General features: G+C 40.0%; 1 protein-coding gene across 8 annotated transcripts in view; it reads left to right on the top strand.

Moving 5' to 3' along the window:
- The window catches only part of KIAA0825 (KIAA0825 ortholog), a 419,242-nt gene that overhangs the window by 157,438 nt on the left and 248,800 nt on the right, over nucleotides 1–13,004 (top strand). For all 8 annotated transcript variants that reach the window (XR_010588808.1, XM_005306902.5, XM_065550182.1 and 5 more), the window contains 3 exons: nucleotides 128–393; nucleotides 2,205–2,355; nucleotides 7,091–7,281. Coding sequence is in view for 7 of the 8 variants with exons in the window: in XM_005306902.5 (XP_005306959.2) it covers nucleotides 128–393; nucleotides 2,205–2,355; nucleotides 7,091–7,281 (608 nt within the window). In the remaining variant the exon portion in view is untranslated. The remainder of the gene's footprint in view (nucleotides 1–127; nucleotides 394–2,204; nucleotides 2,356–7,090; nucleotides 7,282–13,004) is intronic.

Genomic DNA, 13,004 nt, shown 5'->3' with positions numbered 1-13,004 from the left:
TATAAGGCTGATTCAATATATTTGTGTTGTGCCAATTTCATTATTCAAGAATTTGGCCCTGGCATACATAAATTACACAGAGCTGTCAGAGTACAGATAACTTGATGCCACATTTATTTCTCCCTAGTTTTGTTCTGACATCATGGAAGAACTTGACACAGTGCTTCCACTGGCTCTGGCATGCAGAGATGATTCTCTTCAGGAAATTAGAGCAAACTTTGTGGAGGCGTGCTGCAAAGTAGCAACAGCTGTCCTGGAAAGGTTGGAGGAGAGAAGCAAAGAAGTGCCCTCCAAGGCTCCACTGCAAAACTTGTATGCTGTTCTCTCCACAGCAGTACATATCTTTCAGCATTTTATGATGTATGATAATATAATGAGAGAAACCAGCAAGAAGTGAGTCCTTTAAATATGTTTTAGTTCAAATATAGATAATATGGAACGTTGATTCCATTTCAGTGATATAATGTATAATCTATAATACTTGTAAATATACCCAAAATATTTCCTATAATTAAAGTACCATTTGCACTGGTTTTTAGGAAAGATCAGACATATTGATAACTTGAAGTAGTTATTACAAACATTGATTTTTATCTTCAAGGTTTGAATTGGCAAGGCAATGCAAATTCTTTACTCGTTAATCTTGAGCAAATACTCCTATATTATGGCTGTCTACACTATATTATGGTATGGATGAATGGAGGACTTCCATTTCATTTTTGTCTGCAGCAACAGCTTAATTTTCATAAAAACAATGTTAAAAATGTAATCTTTGACAACATGAAGATATGTTCCTGCACATTAGTGTCATGAAGATTGTGTTGAGCACCATGAGCATATGTATCCAATAAACTTTTACAAGAGGGTAATTTATTAATTAAATAAGTCTTAGATGGATGCTAAATAAAATTAGAGGTAGGTCAAAGAAGAGGTTTTGGGATCCAGAGTAGGGTTGGGTAAGGGTTCAGGTAGAGGTTGAATTAGAGCTAATGCTTGGACCTGATGGCCCTGAAACCATCTAAATGGTTCTTAGGAGATTTTGGCTCAGAACAGTAACAATCTCTTGATCTGCTCATCCTGTGTGATCTGGTCATGTCTGAATTGGAATTGGAAAACAGGCTCCTTGTGGATTTCAGTATGACCTAGAGTCAAAATAAGATGCTGGTTCAAATCCTGGGATCTAAATCTGAATGCAGACCCAAGCAGAAACTTAAAGGGGTTTGGATTCAAGGTTCCAGTTTTGACCATCTCTAGTAAAAAATATTATGATTTTGATTTCTAATTAAAAATATATTGTATGCTATGATTCACATCTACATTTAAAAACAGTCCTGATTCTCAGCTTCTATTATCTCCCTGTTGCTTTGCCTGAATGGGGCAAAGGGGACATAAGCTGGAGCTACTGACCAGTTGAGAATTCCTGTGGTGAAAGAAGAGAATTGATGCACTGGTGTAAAACGGTGGAACTGGTTCCCAGGCCAGTCTCCCCTCCACGCATCCTTCCATGGGGGCATGTCAAGGATGGCTGTGCATGATAGGATGAGGAGGGGGTGGATTGGCACTGTGCTCCCCTCAGGCAGGTGTAAGCAGAGCACTGCGGGACCATACCCAGTTGTTGTAACTTAGTGCAGTCTAGGGTTGGGGCCAGGACAGCATCAGAATCAGAGAACCATTATTGGATCCCTAATGCTTTCCCCTCTCTTGCAAGGAGTGTATCTTGGTTCATGACAGAATCTGCCCCCAAATAATTCTATTTGTGCGCATTTCAAAACAGTTTGTGATCATTCATATCTGTGCAGTTACGCTTTTTATAAGTCCGTGGGACTCATGTTTATATGCTAGCTTTATAAAAGTTACTGCTGAAAAGTGCATAGTGTCTTCCAACAATATTGACAATTGAATGACAAAATAACATTCTCACTTGTAATAATAGAGAAGAATACTTTTACTTCTGAATGATGTATTGATAATGCAGTTTGTCTGAAGCAGAAATACATATTTGTAGAACAGCAGATGTACATTTTCAAAGAGCTTGCAAAACAAAGACCAGATTTTTTGAAAGTGAATGTGGGCTCAGACTTCAAGCCCAAGAGGAAATGAATGATTGATAACTAATAATCAAAACCATTTGTAGTACTGTGGATTGTTACCTCCTACTGCACAGGCCTTAAATCTTTGCCTCTTTGATCATTCCCTCTGAACAGGCCCCTGTTCCTAGTGCCTGTCCAGGGATATCAGGAATTCATCAATGTTCTCCAGTTTCAAGTTACCAACTACTGCGTCAGAGTTTGTGCTACAAGTATTTTACAGGATGCTGAGAGCCACCACTGGGATGACTACAAAGCTTTTTATGAGGTGTGAGGTTAAGTTTACTTTCCCCTCCTTTTACATAAATGTGTTTTACTGCTTATCTGCTCTCTGACTAATTAGAAACATAAGATCTGTACTACTTGTGCACAAGGGCTGTTGGGATATGTTTTTAAAATAGCTCTGTTACTGTATGTAAATATCTTCTTAGGAATGATCTAGTAAAATATAGTTAAAAGACTTAAGATTAATCAGTGAGGTAATTAAATAAGGGTTCTCATGCCGTTTGCCTAGTAAAATACTGTTTCTTAGGATTGGCTGAAAATAGATAGTTTCCCCTATATGGAGAAAAGGAGAGAAGGTTAATATATTGACGCCTATATAGTATAAGACTCAAAGAAATAACTATACCAGAATAATGTAAATTTTTTCTCGCATGAAATACTCCCTGTGATGATTGTAAGACTTGTATTTTTTTTCTCTTTCCCTCCCAATACATATGCATATTATAAGTATTTTTCTTATTTAATATATTTCTCTTTTGTCATTCTTTCAAATTTTGCTTCCCTACTGTGGGTTTGGTAGGTGGCTCAGATAGCACAAGTGACCAGTATCCTTGTCCACAGAATCCAGCCATATGATTCTAACCTGCATATTGTGATTTTGTCTGAATTTTGGAATCCCAAGTCTACTCTTAAACTTGAGTTTAATTATTTTAGTGCAAGAAAATCAAGGGCCAATTAATAAAACATACAGTTGAATATATTGATTCTTTCCCACTTCCAGTGAACTATTCCATTGATTATAGACTACATATTGCGTGAAATCCCTTGAATGTGATTTCTGGGTCACGTAAAATGTTTGTAATTTCATTATCAATAATAATTAGGATCTACAGCAACCATGGCCCTGTCCTTGCTTGTTACAATTGCCATATATGAGAACTAGGCTTCTGAGTATGACTCTACCATCTCCCAGGCCTCCTATAGTGGAGCAGAATTTCCTTTGTATCTGATACTTACATTCCGGAAGCCAGTTACGAAGAGCCATTGTGTTATACCTTCTCTTTCAACGGTGAGGATTTGGAGAGTTCAATTGATTAAATGTTACTTTCCATGGCTGGTGCTATTAAAGGGTCTCTGTCTCTCAGAACAGAGTAAAAAAGAAACTGATTTTATTTTTCTTAAATATTGTCTGGATGGTTCAGGAAGTTGCCAGTAGTATGGAGCCCAGTACCTCTTGGTCACTGACTGGGATCTGGTCTGCACTGGTAACAGTCTACACTTACCACATGACTGTGGCCAGTTTTCAGTGGCCTCATTCCAGCAACTAGCAAACAGTTGTCCACCTCACAAAAACCACCATCATAATTGACACAAATTGTTAGCAGTCTCAGCAAAGACAGCAAGGACTGACTGAATAATCCTCGCTCCTTTGGTCAGGATTGAGGCACATAGGGAGGTAGTTTGAAGAAAGCTTGTATCTCTTCAGTCTTCAGGACAATTGATCTGGCACCATTTGTAAGTCCTCAGTTAAAATTCACAAAAAGCAGAACCACTCTCTCCCACCAAACTAAGGGACAGAGTGTATCTCTGCTTTATGGATGTATGCATCAGAAGGGGAGCATATAAGGAAGGAACCTTCCCCTCCTCACTGTTATGCAGCCTGTGTAAGGACCAGGCGGAACACCAGCCCTTACACATTGGAGATCCCAGGGGCTGTTCCCTACCTATTCCAAGGAATGCATGGCATTCAAATTGTGGCAGGAGGAGTGGGGCTTTGCCCCGCCTCTTTTCCCACCGCCGGCCCCACTCACCCTGTGCTGAGAAGCAGAACTGGCTGGCCCCTCTTGTTCAAAATAATAAATTGCACACCACAAAAGAAAATGGGACTATATATATACAGACAAAGGCATTCTCAACATGAGTAAGATTGTCAGAATGTGGCACTCTGTGATTACATGTAGCGACATTTTCTATAGACTTATTATTATTTGTACAATGGTAACCTCCAAAGACCCCAACTAAATTTGGGAGTCCATGGCTATTTATACTCTCTAAAATAAAGTGATATTGCTTTTCTACACAGTGAAGGTAAAAATAGCTCAATTTACAAATGTTTTTGCATTGGGACACCTGACTGCATTCTCTCTTCACACACTCTCTATACCTCTCTGGTAATCCAACTGATTTTGAAAACAGTGGTGTGTTCGATCAAGAGAAAAGCAGGCAATCCCATCTTAACTGTAGGCTAAGAGCTCTGTTCTATTCATATGGACATATAGTTTGTAAAAGTTCAGTAATGATTTTACAAGATATGGATCAATATGTGCTCATGTACGTGAGATCTGAACTGAACCCTAAGTACATTATTATCATAAAGCACTTACATTCTAAGCTGTCAGGGTGTGAACCTCTTAGGGTGCAGTATCTCACTGGTGGAGTACATTGAACACCCGCTGTGCCACCAGGCCAGCTCTCCAGATTACATTTTAAAATCAAGCTTTTAGTATAGCAGACATCTGCTGCAATTTTAGGAACTTATGTTTTCTAATAGTCTAAGAATAAAAAATTGTCTGTTCAAAGATAATATTGAGTCGCTTATGTAATAAAGCCCCGCTGCTTGTTTCCTGATATATAATCTAAATAAAAGCTCACATCTGTTTACATTGTACAAAGTCTTCAAAAATAGCAGATGTTTACCAGTAGAATACTGTAGAAATGGCAACAAACAGAAAAACAGGTCAGCAAAAGGGAATGAATCTCATATAAATTTTTAATCAAAACACTATTGCTTCTGTTTTAGAGGCACAATGTTAGAAAAGATACATTATTAAATTTACCACTTTAAGATTATATATAGTGAACAAAAATATTATATAATAATAAGTGTAATAGTATAAACTTATGTTAAGATAAGAGTTTGTAGGCTCCCAGAGAATTTCCAAGACTCTCAGGCATCCAGATACTTACTAAAACATTATAAATGCTGTACCACATAGAAAATTCATTTAGAAAGTCATATTTCTTATTGTGAGACTGATTTTAATTTGATACTAGAAGATCTAAAAATGACCAAAAAAGAATTAGTCTCCATTAGAAATGGAAGCTAATTATTCTGTCCTTAATGTGCTTATTCTGTGAATGCAAGACGTATATTTGTAGAAATAAAGAGAATATTTCATAAAATCATAGGACTGGAAGGGACCTCAAGAGGTCATCTAGTCCAGTCCCCTGCACTCATGGCAGGACTAGGTATTATCTAGACCATCCCTGACAGGTGTTTGTCTAACCTGCTCTTAAAAATCTCCAGTGATGGAGATTCCGCAACCTCCTTAGGCAATTTATTCCAGTGTTTAACCACCCTGACAGGAAATTTTTCCTAATGTCCAACCTAAACCTCCCGTGCTGCAATTTAAGCCCATTGCTTCTTGTCCTATCCTCAGAGGTTAAGAAAAACAATTTTTCTTCCTCTTCCTTGTAACAACCTTTTATGTACTTGAAAACTATTATCATGTCCCCTCTCAGTCTTCTCTTTTCCAGATTAAACAAACCCAATTTTTTCAATCTTCCCTCATAGGTCATGTTTTCTAGACCTTTAATAATTTTTATTGCTCTTCTCTGGACTTTCTCCAGATTGTCCACATCTTTCCTGAAATGTGGCGCTCAGAACTGGACACAATACTCCAGTTGAGGCCTAATCAGCGTGGAGTAGAATGGAAGAATTACTTCTTGTGTCTTGCTTACAACACTCCTGCTAATACATCCCAGAATGATGTTTGCCTTTTTGGCAACAGTGTTACACTGTTGACTCTCATTTACCTTGTGGTCCACTATGTAGAAATATTTGCACATTTGATCACCTTCTCCTGGAAGAAATCTACAATAGTGAATCTCATAATTAGAAGACCATAAGGTATCAAAACACTCAGTGACAAACAATGTATGAACATTTCAGTTAGTACTTGTCTAGGAAGCATTCTACGCAAAGATCTCCATGGGTAAAGTTCTACTCTTTTCTGATATTTTTTTCAATATACTCCACCCATAATAGCTGAAGTTTATTTTATGTAAGAAAACCAGGAAATTGTAATAAGCTGCTGGTCTGGCTTGGACAAAATGAGGCCAGCTTCACTTGCATGAGAACATCTGCCAAACTCTTAAAATTGTCTTAAAATCAGGCAGTTGTTGTTTTTTTGTTTCTGGTATTGTTATTAAAATGCAATAGTGAAATATCAAAATACTTTTAAAATGTTTCTCAACTGCCCATGTGTATAGTAAGGAGATTAGTTGGTTGGCTATTTTTTTCTGCTGTTCTTTCATATAATTATACACAACCAAAGATTCATAAAAAATCTGGCAGTGGTTATTATGGATCTACGGAAATAGACATACTTAAGTAATTTAAATAATTTGGTTCTTGTTTAAAAAGAGGTAGCCAATATATTAAACTAATCTGGTTAGTTTAGTGATTGCAAAATATTGTATGTAGTTTTAAAGTAAAATTAAAACAATAGGTCAGAAGTAGGTTAATTAAGCATATAGTAGGTCAAATGTTTGTGGTTTGGCTTTGTGGTAGAGTATTGGTTTAGTAACTGAAATGAAACATGTGTTTTTTTGTCAATAAAGATGTTTTACATCTTGTCAAGAATCTTTTTTTGGTCATCTACTGTCTCAAACTCTTCAGCTATTTCCTCTCAGCCTGAACTAATTAGATTCACAGGAACCAAGCTGACATTTTGGAAGATGTGTTTCTATTGTTTAATGTGTGGTGGTTTTTCCAGGGGGAAAGATGCTCATTCTCTGTCCAGATGTGGCATTATTTCTGCTGTGCTCTCCATCATGATCTGTGGACTATCCTACCCCCCAAGTTAGCCCAGGAGATTCTAGAAGAAGTGCTGGAGAAATCTTTGGCTGTGCTAGCCTGCAGATATTCTCAGGCCCATCCCAGTTACAAGAGAACTCCACAGATAAGGTAACACATTTATGATTAACAGGTGTTTTTTGTGGATAAAATGCATGTGTTTTCAGGATATGATGTGTAGTTTTGTTGTAATTCACCTGAATTTAAATATATGTGAATATAAAAATAAATTTATAAATGTATATAATTCCTATGAAGATTGTTTTAATAAAATTCATCTGGGATATTTAAGTATATGCTAGGCTCCATGTGCTATGTGATCACTCAGTATATGATTGGGGTTGCATAACTCCCTCTTTTGTAAAACTGCCACATAAATGGCCAGAGCGCATGAGGCTTGATGCAGAGCCTGAGTGGCTGAGCAAACAAAAAGAAATGCAGACAGCAGGAGTAGCTTTGGGTGAGGGTCAAGGGACTGATCCATGAATTAAAGGCCCTGCTCTTCTGGCAGCTCCAGGACAGGCAAGTGCTCCAGCTGAAGACTGTCCTATCAGGTTCCTAAACTTTGCTGGAGCAAGGGCTTTGTCTAAAAGCAATAAAAGGGCAGGCAGCTCTTGCAGCAAACTTGTCCTAATACCTTATTCCTTCCTTTCCATTCTCCTGTTTAGTTACAGCAATCAGTAAAGTGAACTTGCCCTGCTCTTTACTGAAACATGCCAGGGTCTATGATGATCATGGTGGCCATGGGATTTAAACTAATCTCAAGAAAATCAATCATCTGCATGGACAGTAAATCCATCTGGGACAATATATTCACATAACTCCTGCTGAAGGCTGTAAATGTAGAAATGCAACAGAGATTGAGATGTAAAATTTGCTAATGATACTGAAGATTTCTAAAGTGCCTGTCATCCAAGAATTTCATAAAGTACTTTGCAAACATCAGTGAATTAAGTCTTACAACATCTATGTGAGTTAGAGAAGTATTGTAAACCCATATTACAGATGGGAAGACTGAGGCACAGATGGGCACAGTGACTTGTCCAAGGTATCACAGTGTATGTAAGAGCCGGAAATAAACCACAGATTTCCCAGTTCTTGTTTATGCTTTAATCCTATACTAAATTCTCTGTGATTTATATCCTTAAATATAATTCGAAAATACTACTAGACAGTATTTCTGCATGCTCAAGTGTTCGTATATAGGCCTGTTTGTTAGCTTGAGATAGAATTTTGGGTTTGATTTTTTTGATACTCTTGTATCATTTTTAATATGTGTGAACAAAGAACAAAGACACTGTATGTTGCTTCTGCCCAGCCAGATGGGTTTTGTTAGTATAATGAGAAAAGATAAGGGATAGAGTTAAATGTGTTACTGGGTACGGTGGGAGTTTAACATATAAGCATATACTGGAAGGCTGCCTGGCTCCTCTTGCAAGCCAAGATCAAGCAACCATGGGATGGCGGTGGAGGGGGGAGGAGGGTATAAGAAACACTAAAAGCCAAAGAAAGGCCTGGCCTTGGCCAGAACACAACCTCATTCCTTACCCCTTCCTTCCGATACAAAAGAGGTGGCACCAAGACCCCAGACTCACGAAACTCCAAAATGGAGCATGACCATAAATCAAAAAGGGTGGGATCAGGGGCGTTCACTGCAGGTATATTTAGGCCTGTTAAGAAGGAGGTGGTGGGAATAGGAAATGGGGACACGGGTAAAGGCTCTGCGGCATCAGAGCTATGGATATACTTGCTTGAAACTAACCCCAATAAATATTGCATTGCCTGCACTTCTGACTTCCGGTCTTCTGCTTTCTGTCTGCGTGACAAGAACGGGGGGGTGGGGGGGCGGCGGCAAAGGGAAGCCCCTAATATCAGGTACTCCATTTTGTGAGATTAACCAACACAGAATACGATAGTTACTGTATCTCCTGACATGAAAACACCTTTCCTGATCATTTTCTTGCAAAATGTCCTATAATTTGCAGGATATAAAAGTCCTGCTACAGTTTCTGATGCATCTGGTATTTTTCAGCTTTGCATGAAGTTGATTTAAGTTACTGGACAAGAAGAACCTTTTTGTTTATTTTAATAAACAGGGCACTCCATTTATAGATAAACTTCTCTTCTACTCATTAAAAGGGTAATTCTTGGCTTTGTCTCTAAGTGAATTATCCAGTCATACATTAAAAACATATTTTCTTTGACTAGTTAGTATATATTCATACTACAATGTATTGCATAAGTGTGCTTTATAAGGCTGTATTTTTACTGTGAACTTCTAGTGACATTATAAACCCATGAGACCACGATAGAGAACTTTTTGTGCACTTTGGGCCAGATTTTCAAAGGAATTTAAATGCCTAAAGATTCAGATAGGAACTTAGTGGGACTGGGAGTTAGGATTTTTGGAAATCCCACTAGGTGCCTTTCTGCATCCCTAGGTGCCTTAATATCTTTGAAAATCTCACCCTTTGGGTATGTCTACACTACGAAATTAGGTCGAATTTATAGAAGTCGATTTTTTAGAAATCGATTTTATACAGTCGATTGTGTGTGTCCCCACTTAAAACCATTAACTCGGCGGAGTGCGTCCACAGTACCAAGGTTAGCATCGACTTTCAGAGCATTTCACTGTGGGTAGCTATCCCACAGTTCCCGCTGTCTCCACCGCCCATTGGAATTCTGGGTTGAGCTCCCAATGCCTGATGGGGCAAAAACTTTGTCGCGGGTGGTTCTGGGTACATGTCGTCAGCACCCCCTCCCCACCTCACCCCCCGAAAGCAATGGCAGACAATCGTTTCGTGCCTTTTTTCCGGGGTCCCGTCCACCAGACCCACTCCGCCCACTGCCTGCTTGGATGATCGGAACCCCAGGCAGGAAGTGGGCTGAACGGGTCGGCAGACGGAGCCCCAGACCGGCAGCGGGGTGAATGGCTCAGCCCGCTGCTGGTCTGGGGCTCCGTCCGCTGGCTCCTGCCAGCCGGAGTCCCAAGCCCCGCTCAGCTGGCAGACCTCGGTGAGGTCAATCAGGGGTGCCTGGACAGATATGGCTATCCTCCTCTTAGAGCACTGAATGGGAGTGACTCCAGGTCATTCTCTTCTTTAAGTTTCATCTCATGGAGATTCAGTCCTGCCTGGAATATCATGCGAGCTGGAGGCTTCTGCCTCAGGCTGCTCTCCCAGCCGGCATTACCGTGCGGTCACACCCACCCCAGCCTGCCCCTTGCTCCCATGGCTCATGAAGCCTGGACAGTAGTAAGGAGCAGTTCAACTTGTGGAATGACAAATCCAGAATGAAGGATTGCACTCTATGGGCCACGTTAAGATTATTTCAGAGTCCTAGATTACATTAGTCCCTATAAAAGGCTTCATGAAAATTTTCCCCCGCCCCTAACAAAAATGTTAATTTATCAGAGCAGCTGAAAGGGTAAGGAACCTGGGACTATAACTGAGAGAGAGCTTCCATATTATTTAACTCATAATTGATATAATTCAAAGTAAAATTTCACAGGGAGGTCTGTTCTAAGACTAAAAATGCAGGAGGGGAGTCAGAAAAAGGAATAGTGACCTGTTTCCACCCGGTTTCAAACTGGTGACATTTCGTGTGTTAGGTGAATGTGATAGCCGCTACACTACGGGCCTTCTCTTTTTTTGCCACAGACTTTGCCGAATGCACAAGAATGTTTTCTCTAGCTACAGAAGCTACCAAATTCAGTGTCTGTATCTATGGCCTTCCTGCTCACAAAGCGGTCATGCCCCCGCCCAAGGCTGAGACAGCGACCTGGCTCGGGCAGGATCGCTAATGAGGCATGATACTTTTGCCATTAAGCAAACACAGCAATTCTTTCCTGGCTTCTGCCACTGAATGCCTCCATGCATTACACTGTGTCCTATCAGTGCGGGAGGACTGCATGAGCTCGAGTGCTTTTTTTTGCCTTCTAATCAATGATAACCTCAGGGACGAAGATGATAGGGGGAACGTAGAAACATTCTAGGGGGACTGCATGGTTACCAGTGCTGCTGAGTTCACTACACTGGCCAAACAGGAAATGAAATTCAAAAGTTCCCAGGGCTTTTCCTGTGTACCTGGCTAGTGCATCTGAGTTTGTGCTGTCCAGAGCGGTCACAATGGAGCACTCTGGGATAGCTCCTGGAGGCCAATACCGTCAAATTGCATCCACACTACCCCAAATTTGACCCAGCGATGTTGATTTCCGTGCTAATCCCTTCGTCGGGGAGGAGTACAGAAATCGATTTTAAGAGCCCTTTAAATCGAAAAAAAGGCTTTGTCGTGTGGACGGGTGCTGGGTTAAATCAATGTAACGCTGCTAAATTCGACCTAAACTCGTAGTGTAGAGTATTATGCATTTATTTGACTACATCCTTACTTCAGATGTCTGAATCTATCATATCTATTATTTTATATTGAATTTTATTTTTTTAATTAGGTCAAGGTTCTGTGACCTTGTGCCAGGCATTGTCTAGTTGGTTACTAGTTGAACTAGTCATATCACCTTGCCTCAATCATTTGGGCACCTATAAAGGTTCACAGACTGAAAATCATTCACCTGCTTCTTTTGTTCTGCCTTTTTGGTGATTTTCCATTACTTCCAAACCCCACCCTCCCTTCAGACAAAAGGAGATAGTGTCTTCTCCCAGGTAGAGCATACCTATTGTCCCAAGGTGTTTTACTTTGAATACACAATCATTGAGTGCCAATCACTCACCATTGTCTCTCTCAGGTCATGACATGCTAATTCGTGATGGATCCACATATTTATACGTTTTCAATGACACAATGGTTTCATGATACAATTTCATAAAATTATCCAAAATCAGTTCACCGACTACTAGTCATTCTTTCCAGTTGGATTTGAATGTAGTGTGTGCACTGCAATTCCCATCCTGTAATATTATTTAAACTAAGTTGCTATTCCCCAGTAAAATTTAAACCCAACCTTTTTCCCTTTTACAGTTCACACAAGCAGGATGGAAGAGCCATGATTTGACAGTCTCCTGCTGGTGTGTGTGTGTGTGTGTGTGTGTGTGTGTGTGCACGCGCTGTTCCATTACCACCAGTTCTGTGGCCAAGCTGCATTTTCTGTGCCTGCTGGAGTCAGAGTTAGAGCAGTGCCCACCCATGTGAGAAAGGAAAATAGGGCTGTGAAACTACTGAGTCCCACACCTTTCCTCCTATTTCCTTGGTGGGGAAGGTACACAAGGTTCTTCTTCTTTGAATTCTCTACAGGCCTTGCTTCCCACGCTTGTCTACCTCCTTCTTGTGCTACAGGTCTCCTGTAGCAGCATTGTCTTACTGGTGGTAGAAGTTGTTTTGCAGTTATTATATAGCATCTGGTGGCAGAGATTGGTCATATCAGGCCTGCAGAATATCTGCTTCCTGGACAATGTGAAGAAATTGGTAATAGGGTGTTTATATTGGGGAGAGAGCATGGGGCATTGGCAGAAAGAGTCTGGAAAGTGAAAGTGAGGAGTTCAGGGGGCTAGAAAGTGACAAGGGAGGAGTAGTAGGTAACTGGTGACTCTGGCAGTGAAAAGAGGGTTGTAGGGTAGGGGGCAGAGGGCTGGATGTTAATAGGGAAGATGATGGGGAGTAGCAGAAGCAAGGATTGAAGAGCCAGAAATATGGCTCTATCTTCACGTGCTGTGTCAACTATTGTTTATTAAGAGAACTGAATAAAATATTTTCTTCTGACCAGAAATTTGTTTATTAAGAGAACCAAATAAAATATTTTTTTCTGACCAGAAATTGATTGATTATGTATTAGTTTGTAGTGGGTATTACTTACAGAGAGCCTTTATGTCATTTAACAATTC

The sequence above is a fragment of the Chrysemys picta genome, chromosome 6 (genome assembly GCF_011386835.1).
Source record: "Chrysemys picta bellii isolate R12L10 chromosome 6, ASM1138683v2, whole genome shotgun sequence".
Classification (NCBI taxonomy): Eukaryota; Metazoa; Chordata; order Testudines; family Emydidae; genus Chrysemys; species Chrysemys picta.
The sequence above is the reverse complement of the archived record's forward strand: the minus strand, read 5'-3'. Positions and strand labels throughout refer to the sequence as shown.